The following is a 20,357-nucleotide window of genomic DNA, read 5'->3' on the forward strand; positions in this document are numbered from 1 at the left end:
GAGGAGGCTGAGGCAGGAGAATAACTTGAACCTGGGAGGTGGAGGTTGCAGTGAGCCGAGATCACGCCACTGCATTCCAGCCTGGGCGATAGAGCAAGACTCTGTCTCAAAAAAAAAAAAAAAGAGCTGAGGGCGAGTGCGGTGGCTCATGCCTACAATCCCAGAACTTTGGAAGGCCAAGATGGGAAGATCACTTGAGTCCAGGAGTTCAAGACCAGCCTAAGCAATATAGTGAGATCTTGTCTCTATTATATTTAAAATAAAAAATTATTTTAAAAAATTAAAAAAAAAAAAAAAGAGCTGACCTGTCCATATCTGCCACCAAACACAGCCCCGGCAGCAACCCCCATCACCTCAATAATTGACTTCTCTCCGAAAGGCAAAGAAACTGCTTCCTGAGTCTGCTGCTACAAATTCAAGGCTTGGTGTCTGGACACTTTTTAACAGAAGCAACCCCCTGCTGTGGAAACTTCTGGAGGCTTGGCAGAACAGGCAGATGCCTTTTAATCTACATCTTGCTCAATCCCTGTGATGTGAAAAAAGCCAGTCTGGACAAATTGTACAGGTCACAGTCCCCAGCTTCTGAGGGGTCTGTAGAGAATTCTCGGGCTCACAGAAGCCGTTGCTGCAGTAACCACTGCTGCAAGAGCAACTTTGGCAGCAGGCAGGTGCCAGGCAGCAAGCTGAGAGAACACTGCACATATTCAAAGCGTCTTCAGATACAAGGCTTTGTTTGTGCACAGTGAACAAGGGGCAGATTAGGAAAGCCTCCTTATATTGTCCACATTTCCCTGAATGTAAGGAACCCTGTCCTCAAAATGGGGATCAGCAGGGCTCCTTTCAAGGCAAAGCAGAAAAAGCCCCAGTGGCTTGTCAGGGGAGACCAGGAGCTCTGGCTGGAGCTAGGTGTTCTGGACAAAGGGCCATATTCAAGAACTTTGGGCCCCATTTTCAAGCGTAGGCTTAGGAGAAAGATGAATTCCAGGAAATCTGAAGCTGATATCTACTTTAGCATTGTGGCACAGGGAGAAGATGGAAGGTGTCTGAAGTGGCTGGGTTATGTGGTGTTACAGGGCAGAGACAGAGCCCCAGTGCCATTCCCTGGGGAGCTTTAGCCCTTCTCAAAGGTGCTACCAAGTCTGGTTTATTATGATTGGAGAACGGAGGAGGCCTCCTTGACAGAGTGAAGTGCATAAAGCATAGGAAATGGACTACTGGACATGAGAAGTTGGGAACATCCTCCCTATGATTAAAAAAATACAAGCCAGAGACCAGGCGCAGTGGCTCAATCCAGTGCCTATAATCCCAGCACTTTGGGAGGCTGAGACGGGAAGATCGCTTGAGCCCAGGAGGTCAATGCTGCTGTGAGCTATGATTGTACCACTGCACTCCGGTCTGGGCAACAGAGGAACACCCCAGGCTCAGCATATTCTCTGGGGGTCCTGCTCTAAAAGCATACTCTGCTGCTAGTTGCTAGAGTTCTTGCTTAGGAAGTTGTTCAGAGATAGAATATTTCAGATTCCACAGCAGCTAAAGATTTTTTTTTTTTTAGACAGAGTCTAACTGTCCCCCGGGCTGGAGTGCAGTGGCGCAATCTGGGCTCACTGCAACCTTTGCCTCCTGGGTTCAAGCGATTCTCTTGCCTTAGCCTCCTGAGTAGCTAGGATTATAGGTGTGCACCATCACACCTTGATAATTTTTTGTATTTTTGTACTTTTAGTAGAGACAGTGTCTCGCCTTGTTGCCCAGTCTGGTCTTGAACTCCTGGGCTCAAGTGATCCAACCACCTCAGCCACCTAAAGTGTTAGGATTACAGGCATGCACCATTGTGCCGAAGCTCATAGTTTCTATATTCCAAGAGTGAGCTCACAATCAAATGAGTCCTTTAACTTGTCCTGTACCCTGAGCAGAAAAGCAAGGCTGAAAAATGAAATGGTTCCCACCTCAGTCAACTCAGTTCCCACCTTAATTCGCAGCTCATCATACCACTTATGATTTCATCTTTCTATTAAGTACTTGAAATGGTTTTTATTATACCCTAAATTTTGGTAAACCTTGGGTTTGTTTCTAGCTTCCCTACTGGTTCACCCATCCCTTTCCCTTGTCCTTGTCCCAGGACTGCACCAGAAGTAGAGGATGGAACAATGATCTTCCCACCTTCTTGAAGGCAACTTTCTCATATGGTACAGAACTGGTACCAGCCTGGGGGATGGGAGGAGTCCCATGGGTCAGTCATCATCTGTGTCACTAGGGCCCATGTACTGGCAGATGGCATCGTAGTGAAGCTCCACCACCTGATCTTCTCTTGGCAGTTGCACCAAAGCCCGGCTCCGTGCTCTGTCCCGGCTCAGCAAATGTCCCACCTGGAACAGAGGTGAAGTGGAATCAACGAGGCCAGCCTAGACCCTGGGACAGGCGCTGAACGACCCACAAACCTCTACTGCCAGGTCTGAGACTCACCCTTCCAGCCTGTGGGCCCAGCACGACCATCACACGGTCACCCTCTGCCTTGGGAACCAGGGTTTCCAGCATGTCTTCCCTCAGGCCTACAGATAAGGGAGAGGGGAGTGAGGCCCACAGCAAGGACCAGCCCAGCCAGCGTCCTGTCACAAGGGCCTTTCCTGGCCAGGCGTGGTGGCTCACACCTGTAGTCCCAGCACTTTGGGAGGCTGAGGTGGGAGGATCGTTTGAGCCCAGGAGTTGGAGACCAACCTGGGCAAGATGGTTAGACCTTGTCTCTACAATTTTTCTTTTTTTTTTTGTTTTTTGAGACCGAGTTTGGCTCTTGTTGCCCAGGCTGGAGTGCAATGGTATGATCTCGGCTCACGGCAACCTCCACCTCCTGGGTTTAAACGATTCTCCTGCCTCAGCCTCCTGAGTAGCTGGGATTACAGGTGCCCACTACTGTGCTTGGCTAATTTTGTATTTTTAGTAGAGACGGGGTTTCGACATGTTGGTCAGGCTGGTCTCGAACTCCTGACTTCAGGTGATCCACCCTCCTCGGCCTCCCAAAGTGCTGGGATTACGGGCATGAGCCACTGCACCCAGACTACAAAAATTTTAACATTAGCCAGGCGTGGTGGTGAGTGTCTGCAGTCCCAGCTACTTAGGAGGATGAGGTGAGAGGATGGCTTGAAACCAGGAATTTGAGGTGGCAGTGATCCATGATGGTGTCACAGCACTCCAGCTCATGCCTGTAATCCCAGCACTTTGGGAGGCTGAGGCAGGGGGATCACAAGGTCAGGAGTTCGAGACCAGCCTGGTCAATATGGTGAAAACCTGTCTATTAAAAATACAAAAATTAGCTGGGTGTGGTGGTGGGCACCTGTAGTCCCAGCTACTCAGGAGGCTGAGGCAGAAGAATTGTTTGAACCCAGGAGGTGGAGGTTGCAGTGAGCCGAGATCACGCCACTGCACTCCAGCCTGGGCGACAGAGCAAAACTGTGTCTCAAAAAAAAAAAAAAAAAAAAAAAAAAAAGAAGGGCCTTTCCTGTATTCCCTGGAGCCACTCTATACCTGTTGACAGATGGAGTCCCACCACATCCATTTCACAGATGAAGAAGCCTAAGGAGTAGTTTCCAAAAATCACTGTAATCAAAGGAGCATGTCTATATGGTGGTGGTGATAACAACAGGCACTTTTTATTGTGGGCATGTTTTAACCCCTGCCCTGCACTGAGAGCTCACTACACATCCCTTCACTAAGGCACCAATCACAAGAGGAAGAAATAGTAATTTCCATGCTAATTTGACAGACCGGAGGCTGGGCGCAGTGGATCACGCTTGTAATCCCAGCACTTTGGGAGGCTGAGGCGGGAGGATTGCTTGAGGTCAGGAGTTCAAGACCAGCATGGCCAACATGGTGAAACTCCATCTCTACTAAAAACACAAAAATTGGCCAGGTGTGGTGACGCTTGCCTGTAATCCCAGCTACTCAGGAGGCTGAGGCGGAAGAATTGCTTGAACCGGGAGGTGGAGGTTGCAGTAAGCCGAGATCACGCCACTGAACTCCAGCCTTGGTGACAGAGCAAGACTTTGTCCCCCCCAAAAAAAAGAAAGAAAAAGAAAACTTGACAGATTGGGAGAGTGGAGTGAGGCTCAAGATAACCACCATCATGGAAGTGTCTAATGTTCTATAAGAGGATGCTAGGCCTTGCAAAATACCTGAATTCTGCCCAACCTCCCAGCTTTGCCTGGGCCACGCTCTGGGCCTAAGACACTCTTCTCGATCAACCTCCAGCTGCCATCACTCAAACTCACCTTCCAGGACTCGGCCTTCATCTGTCCGACATACACAGGTATCTGGGCTTAGGACATCTTCAATTATCATCTGGGGATACAGGTTAGGGGGATGTGAGATTTTAGAGAGGTAGGGGGGCCCAGTCCCTGGAGGAGGGGAAGGGGACTCAAGCTGCAGGGTTCCCACCTTGGTGTTGTAATATTGGCCTCCTTTGTACATCTTGTCCACAAACCGCACGCGCAGGTCCCTGTGCAACCAGTGCTGACTCCTGGGGGCTGCTTTCTCACTCTTGGCTGCAGGCCCATCCAGTCTGTGGAGAAGGTCCGAGCATCAGGCTTAGCTCTTCATCAGATGCACTTTACAGTTGCCCTCCCTTTGCCTATGCTATGAAACCCACCCACAATGTAGTTCCCAGTTCCTTCTATGAGCCTGCCTTGCCTTGGAAGCCTTCCCGGGCTGCTCGAGCCTACCCACAGCCCTGCCCTCTTGACCCCTCCCATATGCTCAGAGTCCCACCGGTCTGGAAGGTGTTTCCGCTTCCTCTCTGAGTTGTCCTGCTGGACGTGGAGTTCTTGATTCCGGAGGGTCTTCCGTGATGAGGCAGTTCCATTCTGTTGCCCTGGGGAAGGAAGTTTTGCTCACCTGTCCTGTTCAAGAGGTTATGAGAACGAGGACAGAGCCTCAGTGTCTCACTGCCCTTTCCTTCCAAGGCCATGTCTCAGCCTAGAGCCACCTCCCACCTGCCAAAGTACCCCTCTCACCCCTCATGCATTTGCTAGTAGAATGCCTCTCCCCGACCTCTCAACCATTTCAGCTTCCTTCAGGAACCCTCCCACAGCTGACCTAGCCCACACCAACAATGCTCACCTAGTGTCGACTAGAGATTCCCGGAAAGCTCTGTCTATACCCATTTGCCAAACTGCCCCATCCTACTGAAATGCCTTCGCCTGTGCTGTTCTGTCTGCCTAGAATTCCTTCCTTCTTGGTCACACCCTAATTCTAGCAGTTCTCACTCCCTAGTAAAAGAAAGGTTCATCACCCCAAATGGACAAAGATCTCGAGGGTAGGAACTGCTTTCTGCACCTGTTTCTTCCCACTCAGAGACAGACTACAGACCCAGGGGTATGACATCGACCTTTCTCCAATCAAATGGAGTAAGTCACTTACGCCCATTCTCACCTCCTGACCTCTGATTGGAAGTCATACCTGCCAGGCACACTGCTGCCCCTCCCTGCTGCAGATCTAAAACCACTCCATGAGCCAGGCCCTGCCACCCCTAGGAATGCGTCGTCAACTCCCCTAGCTCTACAAGAGGCTCACTCACTGAGGTCCAAGGTGTTCTTGTTAAACTCCTGCTGGGAGACAGGCCGCAGGCAGTACTCACTAACAGTCACCACCCGGCTCCCCACAGCCAGACGAACCATGGCCCGAACATTGTCAGGATCGAGGCCTTCCACCTAAAGTGTTGAGGGGAAGAAGTCAGGTAGGGGTTGTGGACTCCACCCACATTCCTAGGACCAAGATGTCAATCCCTTACCTCTAAGAGGCCTGCTTCCTCTGTCTCCCCAACCAGACTCTGACCCCTAAGAAGTGGGACTAGGTCTGGTTCCTGTGTCTCCCTCAACTGACTGTGGGGCTTCCTTGGATCCTTTAAGCATTTAATCCTCAGGGACTTGTGGCATATGCCACTCTCTTCCTTTTAGCTGGGAACTGAGGCTCACAAAGGCCAGCAAGTGGTCCCGGGTTACTGAGTGAGGCAGTGGGCCAAGCAGACCTAAAAGACTAGGACTCCCAGCCTTTCTACCTCAAACCCAATTATTCCTCCATCTGACCCTCGGATCAACCTTCCCTACTGCCTGTTTTGGGCTCCCGGGATATCTTGGTTCCTTACCTTCCCATAGAGGCCTCGGTGAGGGCCAGAAAGAACCACCACAGCTCCTCCTGGCACCAGCCCTTGAGGCTGATCTTCCTTATCCTTCTCTTGCTCCTCATCTGGCCTTGGCATGTGGGAGGGGCCGGTGGGGGTCAAGGCCTGGGCCTCAGACAGGTTGGCACCCAGCCCTAACCCCTTGGGCCTCAGTGAGTTGACACGGGGCTTCACTACTCTGCAGGGAGAACATGGGTTTGTTGGAGAGGATGCAATAGTCTTCAACACCTTATTTACCTCCTCTCCCTGCCCAAACCCCCACCCCCACCATTGACATTTTCTTTTCTTTTCTTTTTTTTTTTTGGAGACGGAGTTTTGCTCTTGCCATCCAGGGTGGAGTACAATGGCTCAATCTCAGCTCAATGCAACCTCCGCCTCCTGGGTTCAAGCGACTCTCCTGCCTCAGCCTCCCAAGTTGCTGGGGTTACAGGAGCATGCCACCATGCCTGGCTAATTTTGTATTTTTAGTAGAGACAGGGTTTCACCATGTTGGTCAGGCTGGTCTCGAACTCCTGACCTCAGCTGATCCGCCCTCTTTGGCCTCCCATAGTGCTAGGATTACAGGTGTGAGTCACCGTGTCTGGCCCCCATCGATATTTTCAAGGTTGCCCTTTCCGATCTCATATTAGGACTGTTTTTGACCTACAGAAACAGCAATTTCATTTGGTTCGACCTAATAACATGCTGCATATACCATCTATTACATAATATCTACAGTGAGATCAGAGGCAGATCACTGTAACCAAATATACTATTTCTACAGGGGAAATCATATGAATATTCACACCAAGCAGGAGAAACGGACTATAAAAACTCAACATGGTTGGGCACGGTGGCTCATGCCTGTAATCCCAGCACTTTGGGAGACTGAGGTTGGCAGATCACCTAAGGTCAGGAGTTCAAGACCAGCCTGGCCAACATGGGGAAACCTCATCTCTTCTAAACATACAAAAATTAACCAGGCGTGCTGGTGCATTCCTGTAATCTCAGCTACTCAGGAGGCTGAGGCAGGAGAATCACTTGAACTCAGGAGGTAGAGGTTGCAGCGAGCTGAGACTGCACCACTGCATCCCAGCCTGGGTGACAGACAGAGACTCCATCTCAAAAAAAAAAAAAAAAAAAAAACTCAACGCCAATTCAGGTCATAGTTGGCTGCCAATGGGTTATGAAAAAAATGTTTGGTTTTCACAATTCTTGAGTTTGCAATTGCGAAGAAAGGGTTGTAAGTCTGCATGACAATAGCAAATGTTTAGTCTACGCTTTCTTGGGGTCAGGGCCTACTGTATGTGCTTTACGTATATAGTTTCTTTATCTTTTTTGTTTTTTTTTTTTTGAGATGGCGTGTCACTCTGTCGCCCAGGCTGGAGTGCAGTGGTGCGATTTCGGTTCACTACAAGCTCCACCTCCTGGGTTCACGCCATTCTCCTGCCTCAGCCTCCTGAGTAGCTGGGACTACAGGCGCCCGCCACCATGCCCGGCTAATTTTTTGTATTTTTTTTTTAGTAGAGATGGGCTTTCACCGTGTTAGCCAGGATGGTCTTGATCTCCAGACCTTGTGATCCACCCGCCTCAGCCTCCCAAAGTGCTGGGATTACAGGCACGAGGCACTGCGCCTGGCTCTAATTTCTTTTTTTTTTTTTTTGAGATGGAGTCTCGCTCTGTAGCCCAGGCTGGAGAGCAGTGGCCGGATCTCAGCTCACTGCAAGCTCCGCCTCCCGGGTTTACGCCATTCTCCTGCCTCAGCCTCCGGAGTAGCTGGGACTACAGGCGCCCGCCACCTTGCCCGGCTAGTTTTTTGTATTTTTTAGTAGAGACGGGGTTTCACCCTGTTAGCCAGGATGGTCTCAATCTCCTGACCTCGTGATCCGCCCTTGTCGGCCTCCCAAAGTGCTGGGATTACAGGCTTGATCCACCGCGCCCGGCCTAATTTCTTTTCTTAAAATGAATTAATCTTTTGTAGAGATGGGGCCTCCCTATGTTGCCCAGGCCAGTCTCAAACTCCTGGGGTTAAGTGATCCTCCTGCCTCAGTCTCCCAAAATGCTGGGATTACAGGCATGAGCCACTACCTGGCCTATGTGTATAATTTCATTTAACTCTCACAACAGACCTGTGAAGTCAGTACTATTACCCCCATTTTTCAGATGAAGAAATTGATGTCCCTAGAGGCAGACTTTATATAAATGGGATTCTATTAGAGTTTCAAAGGGCAAATGGGAGTTTAAAACAGTAGTGGAAGGGGCTACTGAATTAGTTAGGGCGATAATGTATCCTCCCTCCCTGCCTGGAGTGGTTCTGGTTTGGCAGTGACCCTGGGGATCTTGATTGCAGCCTGATCTGTCTGTCCCCTCGCCCCTATCCCAGAACTCACTGATTGAAGGTGCGGCCGATGCCCTCGCCAGGTTTCCAGCCCATGCCCCGCAGCATGGCCAGCCCATAGGCCTCCACGGGGACCGCCTCATAATTAGCCTCCTCTGGCACCTACAGGTTCAGGTAGAGGAAGGAGGGTCAGGCTTTGCTTACACTGGGTCCTCTGTTTGAAGTGCACTTGCTGCCACCCACTGGGAGACCTGCTACGCATCTTTTCCAATCAGCTCAAGGGTGTTTTGATTTCCTCTTTCCATCCCTCACTGTACTCCTCCATGTTCAGTCCTTCAACAAATAGAAAGCACCTAGTCTATGGCAAGTACTGTTCTAGGTACTGGGGATGAAGCTGTGAACCAAACAGACAAAAACCCCTACCCTTGCAGAGCTTCTGATCTAGTTGTGGAGACATACTATAAATAAAACCCAGAAAACATGATATGTCAGGTGGTGACGTAAAGAACAAGAAAGCAGGGTAAGAAGATGCAGAGGGATGGAGAGGGAGTGCCTCTGGGTTGACATTTAAGCAGAGATCAGGAAATGATAGCAGAGGGAGCCATGAGGATATGAGAAGAAAGTGTCCCGAGCTGAAAGCACAGTTACAGCAAAGGCCCTGAGGCTGGACAAGGCTTGGTATGTGTGAGGGGTAAAAGTCACCATGACTGAAATGGAGATAGTGAGAGTAGAGAGCAGAGAAGGGTGGGGAAGAGATCAAATCAGGAGAGCTGGGCAGGAGTCAGAGGACCCTGAGCCAGGTGGGAGCCATAAGAGGGACCAGTGAGGAAATTACTCTAATAGTCCAGATGAGAGATACTGGTGGCGGTGAGAAGTGGTCAGTTCTGGGTGTCATTTTGAAAAAAGATGAAGGATTGTGCTGGCAGAGTGTATGGGGCATGAAATAAAGAGGGGAATTGAGGATGACTCCAAGGTTTTCTTTTTTTTTTTTTTTTTTTCCTTGAGATGAAGTCTTGCTCTGTTGCCCAGGCTGGAGTGCAGTTGCACAATCTCAGCTCACTGCTACATCAGTCTCCTGGTTTCAAGCGATTCTCCTGCCTCAGCCTCCTGAGTAGCTGTGATTACAGACATGTTCCACCATGCCCAGCTAATTTTTGTATTTTTACTAGCGATGGGGTTTCGCCATGTTGGTCAGGCTGGTCTTGAACTCCTGATCTCAGGTGATCCGCCCACCTCAGCCTCCCAAAGTGTTGGGATTACAGGCTCGGCCGACTCCAAGGTTTTTATGCTGAGTGAGAGGAAGGATGGATGGAATTTTTGGTCACCTGATATGTATAAAGCTGCAGGAGGAGGTTTATAGAGGGAAAAATTAGAGGAATGAGGTTAAAGCTGGAACAGGATGAAAGGATGAAGAGGGAAGTGAGGATCTTTTTTTTCTTTAAAGATGAAGGAGCTGGGCACAGTGGATCATGCCTGTAATCCCAGCACTCTGGGAGGCCAAGGTGGGTAGATCACCTGAAGTCAGGAGTTCAAGACCAGCCTGACCAACGTGGCGAAACCTCGTTTCTACTAAAAATACAAAAACTAGCCAGGCGGTAGTGACACGTGTCTGTAATCCCAGCTACTTGGGAGGCTAAGGCAGGAGAATCGCTTGATCCCGGGAGCGGGAGGTTGCAGTGAGCCGAGATCGTACCACTTCACTCTAGCCTGGGCCACAGGGCAAGACTCTGTCTCAAAAAACAAAAAACAAACAAACAAAAAAAAGTTGAAGGAAATCAGAGCACATCTGAAGGCTGAAGAGAACAGTTCAGTTGAAAGAGAGTGTTCTGGGGCTGTAGGAGAACTAGACTCCAAAGAAGCAATGCAAGAAATTTATGAAAGAAGAGGTGAAAAGTCAGGTCTGTGGGTATGAAAGACAGACTTGGTTACTCCTGTAGACACGCCTCTCACATCTCCTCGTCACCTTCCATCATCACTCCTTCCCATTCACTCCAGACACACCACATGTTGCCTCACTGATGGACACACACCACATCGATTTTCTGCCACTATGCCATTGCTTGGGCTGTTACTACCAACAGGAACACTCACTCTGTTCTTCCCTCTCACTAAACCCTACTTATCCTTCCAGACCACTCTGGTCTAAGTCCCCAGCATCTCTAGCCTGGACTACTCATCCCCTTGCTTCCACCTTCACTAATGAGTCTGTTCACAGCAGCCAGAGGGATGCTGTCAAATCATAAATCATATTTCATCTATGCTCAGGGCTTGCCTAGGCTCTCATCCCACTCAGAGTAAAAGCCAAAGTCCTCACAATGGCCTACAAGGCCCTGCCTTGTCTAGCACCCCCATCTCCTTTCTGACTTCGTCTACTATCCCTTCCCCTCACTCATTCCACTTCAGTCACACTAGTCTCTTTGGTGTTCCGCAAACACTCTAGGCAGTGTCTACCTTCAGGGCCTTTACATTTCCTGTTCCCTTTGCTGCACACCTCATTCAGATAATCCTAGGATTCAAGTACGTTTTTAGCATCCAGATATCCAGATTCATTTGGTAATGCTTCCAAAAAGGATGACAGGAGAAAGGACAGGTGGCGGGCCTCTAGCACACAGACTTTCCCTGCTATGTGCAGGGACAAAGCCTAGCAGACAGGGCAAAGAAAGGCTGGGGCAGGAGGGGGACAAGGGGCCAGCTCACTGTCTCTGCCCGGGGTTCGCTGTCTGCCCCTTCCCCGCTGGGGGTGCATCCTTTCTGGATCATGGGGATAGCGAGCGTGGGGTCGACACCCGCATTCTCTCTCTCTTCCAGAGACTTCTTGGATTCTAAGGGAAGAATAGGAGGGAGCAATGAAGTCCCACTCTATCCTTCCACCTTCTTCATCTTCTTCCTTCACTGGGGAAGGGTAAAGGGGCATCACTCACCCTCAATGAGCTCCTTCACAGCCTGGGACAGCACCCCATCTGCCAAGGCCTCAGTATCTGTGGATGGCCCAGGGGGCCGGGCTGGTGACTGCCTGCGATGGCCATTCTGGATCAAAGGGATGACGAGTTCCTTGGGGGCTTCCTGGGGCTTCACACTGATGTGGACACAGAGGGGTGGGGTTGGGAGAATGGCAGTGTCAGTGGGTCACACTCCTTTATTCAGAGAAAACACGAGAGCCAAACTCACCCCAGCCCCACAGACCATGCCTTCTCTACTCCATGTCTGGATCTCCTGTACCTCTCTGATCGTGCATTCTTTGGATTATCCCCCCCAGTGCCCCCAACTCGTAAATGTCAGTGCCTTCGAGAAATAAGTCCTGGACTCTCTGTTTAACTCAAGACCGGCTTCCACAATGGCCCACAAATCACTATCTTCAGCCTAGACCCTCCCTAGCTCCAGGTTCCCAAACAGCTTCCCAGATGCCTGATTCTCTTCTGGAAATCCCTCCCTCAGACTCTCCTCTCCTCATTAAGCTGATGGTGGCCTCCATCAACCTGAATCTGCCGCTCCATCCCGTTCCCCATATCAGAGAAGCCCCACCACTTCAGCTGAGACACTAGCAGGTCCTGTCATTTTCTCATTCTTTCCTTCTCCCAAAACGCACACACCTCAGTGTCCTCAAGTCCTAAAGACACTTCTTCTCAGTGATACATCCTCTCTTCGCAATTCCCACGGCTATCAGGCCCAATTTCCCCACCCCTCTTATAAACTCCAGCCTTCTGGCCTCCACGAATTTACTCAGGCTGTGCTTCAGGCTTAACAGGTCACTGTCACCAAGACAAACGACTGAGTGAGATTCCTCCCTCCCGCTTACGCCCACCGCAGCGATTTCCAAGGTGTGAAAGACCCGGCGCGTCACCTCTGCAGCTCCCTCCCTTCCACGGTTTTCAAGAAATCCTTCTCCTCCGGAGATGGCCTCGCGCCGTCTCCCGAGTCGGCCAGCCGCCTCCGTGCGGACGTGCGAGTGAAGCCGAATGAAATTGGGGCAGTGGAAGCAGCCGTCAGCGGCAAAACACCCTCTTCGGAGTCAGCCATCTTGCCCCTTTTCCCAGGCCTGCGCGCTGCTTGCTGGGAAATTTAGTTTGGGTTCAGATGGCTAGGGGCCGGCCAAAGTGCGTAAAAACTACCTTCCCATCAACCACTGTGGCACCGGCGGGAGGGGGCGGTAAGGGGCCGTGGGAAGTAATTGTCGCTCTTTCAAACGTCGTGGGAGTGCGTCGCGCCAAGTGCACAGGGAAATGTAGTTTTTTTTGTTTTGTTTTGTTTTTGTTTCTTTTTTTTTTTTAAAGATGGAGTCTTGCTCTGTTGCCCAGGCTGGAGTGCAGTGGTGTGATCTCGGCTCACTGCAACCTCTGCCTCCCGGGTTCAAGCGCTTCTCCTGCTGCAGCCTCCCGAGTAGCTGAGGCTACAGGCATGCGCCACCACGCCCGGCTAATTTTTGTATTTTTAGTAGAGACGGGTTTCACCGTGTTAGCCAGGATAGTCTCCATCTCCTGACCTCGTGATCCGCCTGCCTCGGCCTCCCACAGTGCTGGGACTACAGGCGTAAGCCACCACGCCCGGCCGGAAATGTAGTTTTTAGCGAGGTAGGCATGGTGGAAGGTGGATTCATTCTTGCCAGGCATTGATTCCTTCGTGTAGGCGTTTGACAAGTATTTATGGAGCGCCTACTGTGTGCCCTACTCATGTGGGAAGTGTTGATGAAGTAAATCATTTAGAAATAATCAGCCAGGTGTGGTGGCGTGCACCTGTAGTTTCATTTAGCCCACAGGCTGAGGCAGGAGGATGGCCTGAGGCCCAGGAGTTCGAGGATGCACTTAGCTCTTATTGCGCCACTGCATTCCAGCATGGGTGACAGAGCGATACCCCGTCTCTAAAAAAGAAAAAGTCAGGGTCGGGGGCGGGGGAAGGAGTGTCAGTTGTCTACAATAGTAAATAATAGACATAAAGTGCCTACTGGCCAGGCGTGGTAGCTCATGCCTGTAATCCTAGCATTTTGGGAGGCCTAGGCTGGTGGATCACCTGAGGTCAGGACTTTGAGACCAGCCTGACTCATATGGTGAAACCCTGTCTCTACTAAAAATACAAAAATTAGCCGGGCTGGTGGTGGCACCTGTAGTCCCAGCTACTCAGGAGGCTGAGACAGGAGGATTGCTTGAACCCGGGAGGCAGAGTTTGCAGTAAGCCGAGATCCCGCCACTGCACTCCAACCTGGGCGACAGAGCGAGACTCTGTCTTAAAAAAGAAAAAGAAAGAAAGAAAGAAAGAAAGAAAGAAAGAAGAAAGAAGGAAGGAAGGAAGGAAGGAAGGAAGGAAGGAAGGAAGGAAGGAAGGAAGGAAGGAAGGAAGGAAGGAAGGAAGGAAGGAAGGAAGGAAGGAAGGAAGGAAGGAAGGAAGGAAGGAAGGAAGGAAGGAAGGAAGGAAGGAAGGAAGGAAGGAAGGAAGGAAGGAAGGAAGGAAGGAAGGAAGGAAGGAAGGAAGGAAGGAAGGAAGGAAGGAAGGAAGGAAGGAAGGAAGGAAGGAAGGAAGGAAGGAAGGAAGGAAGGAAGGAAGGAAGGAAGGAAGGAAGGAAGGAAGGAAGGAAGGAAGGAAAGAGTGCCTACTGACCAGGCTCATACCTGTAATCCCAGCACGTTTGGAGGCTGAGGCAGGCGGATCACTTGTGAGGTCAGTAGTCCGAGACCAGCCTGGCCAACATGGTGAAACCCTGTCTCTACTGAAAATACAAAAATTAGCAGGGCGTGGTGGCACGTGCCTGCAATCCCAGCTACTCAGGAGGTTGAGGCAGGAGAATCACTTGAACCCGGGAGGCAGAGCTGAGATCTCAACACTCCAGCCTGGGTTACAGAGCGAGACTCAGTCTCAAAAAAAAAAAAAAAAAGAAAAGAAAAAGAAAAAAGAAAAAAATAAACTTGTAGTTTAGTAGGGAATATAGACATTTAAATACATATTTAAAAAATATGGCAACATGTGCCAAGCTTAGTGGCTTACGCCTGTAATCCCAGCACTTTGGGAGGCCTAGGTGGGAGGATTGTTTGAGCTCAGGACTTTGAGACCACCCTGGGCAACATAGTGACACCCTGACTCTACAAAAAAATGTAAAAATTAGCGGGGTGTGATGGCACACATCTGTGGACCCAGCTACTTGGAGAGCTGAGTGGGAAGGATCGCTTGAGCCCAGGAGGTTGAGGATGCACTGAGTGGTTATCAGGCCACAGCACTAAAGCCTGGGCAACAGGGTGATACTTTATCTCGAAAGAAAGAAAGAAAGAAAGAAAGAAAGAAAGAGAGAGGAAGGAAGGAAGGGAGGAAGGGAGGAAGGGAGGAAGGGAGGGAGGAAGGGAGGGAGGGAGGGAGGGAGGAAGGGAGGGAGGGAGGGAGGGAAGGAAGGAAGGAAGGAAGATATACAAACACATACATATAGCAACATTAGGCCGGGCGTGGTGGCTCAAGCCTGTAATCCCAGCACTTTGGGAGGCCGAGACGGGTGGATCACGAGGTCAGGAGATCGAGACCGTCCTGGCTAACACGGTGAAACCCCGTCTCTACTAAAAAATACAAAAAAAAAAACCTAGCCAGGAGAGGTGGCGGGCGCCTGTAGTCCCAGCTACTCGGGAGGCTGAGGCAGGAGAATGGCGTGAACCGGGGAGGCGGAGCTTGCAGTGAGCTGAGATCCAGCCACTGCACTCCAGCCTGGGCGACAGAGCGAGACTCCGTCTCAAAAAAAAAAAAAACAAAAAAAAAATACATATAGCAACATTAAGCATTAACAGCAAAATATATATATACACACATATACATATAGCAACATTAAACATATTGTGAGAACCAGGTCCTAAGGCTTCAAAGATTACTGATATGAAGGAAAAATGAAGCAGTCAGAAAATTAAAAAAAAAAAAAAAAAGATTATTGAGACAGATCTCTCTTGTGTAGGACCTCAAGAGTTCATACAGGCCGGGTACGGTGGTTCATGCCTGTAATCACAGCACTTTGAGAAGCCAAGGCAGGTGGATCACTTGAGGCCAGGAGTTCAAGACCAACCTGGCAAGCATGGTGAAACTCTGTCTCTACTACGCATACAAAAATTAGCCGGGCATGGTGGCGGGTGCCTGTGGTTCCAGCAATTCAGGAGGCTGAGGCACGAGAATCGCTTGAACCCGGGAGGCGGAGGTTGCAGTGAGCCGAGATCATGCCATTGCACTCCAACTTGGGGGACATAATGAAACTCTGCCTTAGAAAATGAAAACAAATTTTTTTTAATTAAAAAAGGAGTTTATACAGAGTGGCTTATACCGAGTTGCTGGGTGTGGTGACTCATGCCTGTATTTTCAGCACTATGGGAGACTGAGGCAGGAGGATTACTTGAGGCCAGGAGTTGGTGGTTGCAGTGAGCTATGATCGTGGCACTGCACTATAGCTTGTGTGACAGAGCAAGACCCTGTCTCTAAAAAAGTAAATAAATAAAATAGTTTGTACAGTAGATGACAGATACTTAAACAGATATTCTTAAGAAAGAGTTAATATAATTCTGTTACAAATCAGGCTCAAGGAAATCACTGAAGATGTGTAAAATAATTTTATGTGAGATTCATTATTGTATTATTGTGGCAAAAGCTTGAAGACCACTTAAATTATCAACAGAAGGGGATGCAGTAAATGAATTATAGCACACACCTTGGATGGAAGAAATATGCCTTTACATTGGAAGTTATAAATAAATAAATAAATATATTTTGAGACAGGGTCTCGCTCTGTTGCCCAGGCTGGAGTATAGCGGCGTGATTTCAGCTCACTGCAACCTCCACCTCCTGGGTTCAAGCGATTCTCGTGCCTCAGCCTCCTGAGTAGCTGGGATTAGAGGTGCCTGACACAATGCTGGGCTAATTTTTCTATTTTCAGTAGAGGTGGGGTTTTGCCATGTTGGCCAGGCTAGTCTCAAACTCCTCACCTCAGGTGATCCACCTGCCTCGGCCTCCCAAAGTGCTGAGATTACAGGCCTGAGCCACTGCATGACCAGCCACTATAAATATAATTAAATGGACTGGGCATGGTGGCTCATGCCTATAATCCCAGCACTTTGGGAGGCCGAGGCAGGCAGATCCTCTGAGGTTGGGAGTTCGAGACCAACCTGGCCAACATGGTGAAACCCCATCTGTACTAAAAATAAAAAATTAGCCAGGCATGGTAGTGGTTACCTGTAATCCCAGTTACTTGGGAGGCTGAGGCAGGAGCATCACTTGAACCCAGGAGGCAGGGGTTGTGGTGAGCTGAGATCACGCCACTGCACTCCAGCCTGGGTGACAGAGCTAAATTCTCTATCAAAAAAATAAATAAATAAATAAATAAATAAACAAACAAAATAAACAAAAAGAAAAGAAAAAAAATACATAAATTTTTTTTTATCATACTTTAAGTTCTAGGGTACATGTGGATAACGTGCAGGTTTGTTACATATGTATACCTGTGCCATGTTGGCGTGCTGCACCCATCAACTCGTCAGCATCCATCAACTCGTCATTTACATCAGGTATAACTCCCAATGCAATCCCTCCCCCCCTCCCCCCTCCCCGTGATAGGCCCCGGTGTGTGATGTTCCCCTTCCCGAGTCCAAGTGATCTCATTGTTCAGTTCCCACCTATGAGTGAGAACATGCGGTGTTTGGTTTTCTGTTCTTGCGATAGTTTGCTGAGAATGATGGTTTCCAGCTGCATCCATGTCCCTACAAAGGACACAAACTCATCCTTTTTTATGGCTGCATAGTATTCCATGGTGTATATGTGCCACATTTTCTTTTTTTTTTTTTTTTTTTGAGACGGAGTCTCGCTCTGTCGCCCAGGCTGGAGTGCAGTGGCCGGATCTCAGCTCACTGCAAGCTCCGCCTCCCGGGTTCACGCCATTCTCCTGCCTCAGCCTCCCGAGTAGCTGGGACTACAGGCGTCCGCCACATCGCCCGGCTAGTTTTTTGTATTTTTTTAGTAGAGACGGGGTTTCACCGTGTTAGGCAGGATGGTCTCGATCTCCTGACCTCGTGATCCACCCGTCTCGGCCTCCCAAAGTGCTGGGATTACAGGCTTGAGCCACCGTGCCCGGCCAATGCCACATTTTCTTAATCCAGTCTGTCGCTGATGGACATTTAGGTTGATTCCAAGTCTTTGCTATTGTGAATAGTGCCACAATAAACCTATGTGTGCATGTGTCTTTATAGCAGCATGATTTATAATCCTTTGGGTATATACCCAGTAACAGCATGGTACTGGTACCCAAAACAGCATGGTACTGGTACCAAAACAGAGATATAGACCAATGGAACAGAACAGAGTCCTCAGAAATAATACCACACATCTACAGCCATCTGATCTTTGACAAACCTCAGAAAAACAAGAAATGGGGAAAGGATTCCCTATTTAATAAATGGTGTTGGGAAAATTGGCTAGCCATAAGTAGAAAGCTGAAACTGGATCCTTTCCTTACTCCTTATACGAAAATTAATTCAAGATGGATTACAGACTTAAATGTTAGACCTAATACCATAAAAACCCTAGAAGAAAACCTAGGTAATACCATTCAGGACATAGGCATGGGCAAGGACTTCATGTCTAAAACACCAAAAGCAACGGCAACAAAAGCCAAAATTGACAAATGGGATCTAATTAAACTAAAGAGCTTCTGCACAGCAAAAGAAACTACCATCAGAGTGAACAGGCAACCTACAGAATGGGAGAAAATTTTTGCAATCTACTAATCTGACAAAGGGCTAATATCCAGAACCTACGAAGAACTCAAACAAATTTACAAGAAAAAAACAAACAACCCCATCGAAAAGTGGGCAAAGGATATGAACAGATAGTTCTCAAAAGAAGACATTCATACAGCCAACAGACACATGAAAAAACGCTCATCATCACTGGCCATCAGAGAAATGCAAATCAAAACCACAATGAGATACCATCTCACACCAGTTAGAATGGCAATCATAAAAAAGTCAGGAAACAACAGGTGCTGGAGAGGATGTGGAGAAATAGGAACACTTTTACACTGTTGGTGGGATTGTAAACTAGTTCAACCATTATGGAAAACAGTATGGCGATTCCTCAAGGATCTAGAACTAGAAGTACCATATGACCCAGCCATCCCATTACTGGGTAAAATATATAAAATTAAATGAAATGGGGACATGCCATGTTTTGGAAGGTAGATTAGTATGGTTGTTTGGAGAATGGTCTTAAAAACAGGCAACCCATTATTCAATCTCACGGCCATGTTTCCAGGCCTAGAAGCCCTGGGCATCCTGGGATGGGCCCTGGAATCTCAAGGGTAAAACCACTTTGCTTTCCAAGACACAACAAAATTCTTTAAAATATATTTAGGCCGGGCGCGGTGGCTCACGCCTGTAATCCCAGCACTTTGGAAGGCCGAGGCGGGCGGATCACAAGGTCAGGAGATCGAGACCATGGTGAAACCCCGTCCCTACTAAAAATAGAAAAAAATTAGCCAGGCGCAGTGGCGGGCGCCTGTAGTCCCAGCTACTCAGGAGGCTGAGGCCGGAGAATGGCGTGAACCCGGGAGGCGGAGCTTGCAGTGAGCCGAGATTGCGCCACTGCACTCCAGCCTGGGTGACAGAGCGAGACTCCGTCTCAAACAAAAAAAAAAAAAAAAAAAAAAATATATATATATATATATATATATATATATATATTTAAAGGTTAGGCACGGTGGCTCATGCCTGTAATCCCAGCACTCCGGGAGGCCAAGGGAGGAGGATCGCTTGAGCCCAAGAGTTGGAGGCTGCAGTGAGCTATGATTGCACCACTGCACTCCAGTCTGGGCAACAAAGCCAGTGAGGCTCAGTTTCTTTAACTCTTTTTTTTTTTTTTTTTTTGAGACGGAGTCTCGCTCTGCCGCCCAGGCTGGAGTACAGTGGCCGGATCTCAGCTCACTGCAAGCTCTGCCTCCCGGGTTCACGCCATTCTCCTGCCTCAGCCTCCCGAGTAGCTGGGACTACAGGTGCCCGCCACCTCGCCCGGCTAGTTTTTTTTGTATTTTTTAGTAGAGACGGGGTTCCACCGTGTTAGCCAGGATGGTCTCGATCTCCTGACCTCATGATCCGCCCGTCTCGGCCTCCCAAAGTGCTGAGATTACAGGCTTGAGCCACTGTGCCCGGCCAGCTCTTTTTTTTTTTTAAGAGACAAGGTCATGCCTGGCCAACTCAGTCTCTTAAAATAAAAGACTTCTGGGGAAGCTGAAACAGGAGAATTGCTTGAACCTGGGAGCTGGAGGCTGCAGTGAGCTGAGACCGTGCCACTGCACTCCACACTGGGCAATACAGTGAGACTCTGACTTGAAACAAACAAAAAAAAAGACTTCTGGCCAGGTGCGGTGGCTCACGCCTATAATCTCAGTATTTTGGGAGGCCAAGGTGGGCGCATCACCTGAGGTCAGGAGTTTGAGATCAGCTTGGCCAACATGGTGAAACCCCGTCTCTACTAAAAATATAAAATAGTTAGCTGGGCGTGGTGTTGGGCACCTGTAATCCCAGCTACTCCGGAGGCCGAGGCAGGAGAACCGCTTGAACCCGGGAGGCAGAGGTTGCGGCGAGCTGAGGTTGTGCCACTGTACTCCAGCCTGGGCAACAGAGCAAGACTTAATGTCAAAAAAAAAAAAAGAAAAAGACTTCAGACTTCTTTTTTTTTTTTTTTTTGAGACGGAGTCTCCCTCAGTCAGCCAGACTGGAGAGCAGTGGCATGACCTCGGCTCACTGCAACCTCCACTTCCCCCAGGTTCAAGCAATTCTCCTGCCTCAGCCCCCTGAGTACCTGGGACTACAGGTGTGTGCCGCCATGGCTGGCTAATTTTTTGTATATTTAGTAGAGACGGGGTTTCACCATGTTAGC

At 49.2% G+C, this 20,357-nt stretch overlaps 1 protein-coding gene across 1 annotated transcript; it reads right to left on the reverse strand.

Moving 5' to 3' along the window:
- Positions 1-2,002: 2,002 nt before the first annotated feature.
- GPKOW (G-patch domain and KOW motifs) lies at positions 2,003-12,521 on the reverse strand. Its single transcript, XM_005593535.5, has 11 exons — positions 12,325-12,521; positions 11,405-11,559; positions 11,181-11,305; positions 8,536-8,645; positions 6,131-6,344; positions 5,564-5,696; positions 4,756-4,858; positions 4,426-4,549; positions 4,260-4,329; positions 2,461-2,546; positions 2,003-2,363 (listed from the first exon to the last, which is right to left on the reverse strand). Exons 1-11 carry the CDS (start codon positions 12,498-12,500, stop codon positions 2,229-2,231), a joined length of 1,431 nt encoding a protein of 476 aa, XP_005593592.1. The 5' UTR covers positions 12,501-12,521; the 3' UTR covers positions 2,003-2,228.
- Positions 12,522-20,357: the final 7,836 nt, after the last annotated feature.

Source organism: Macaca fascicularis, chromosome X (genome assembly GCF_037993035.2).
Source record: "Macaca fascicularis isolate 582-1 chromosome X, T2T-MFA8v1.1".
NCBI lineage: Eukaryota > Metazoa > Chordata > Mammalia > Primates > Cercopithecidae > Macaca > Macaca fascicularis.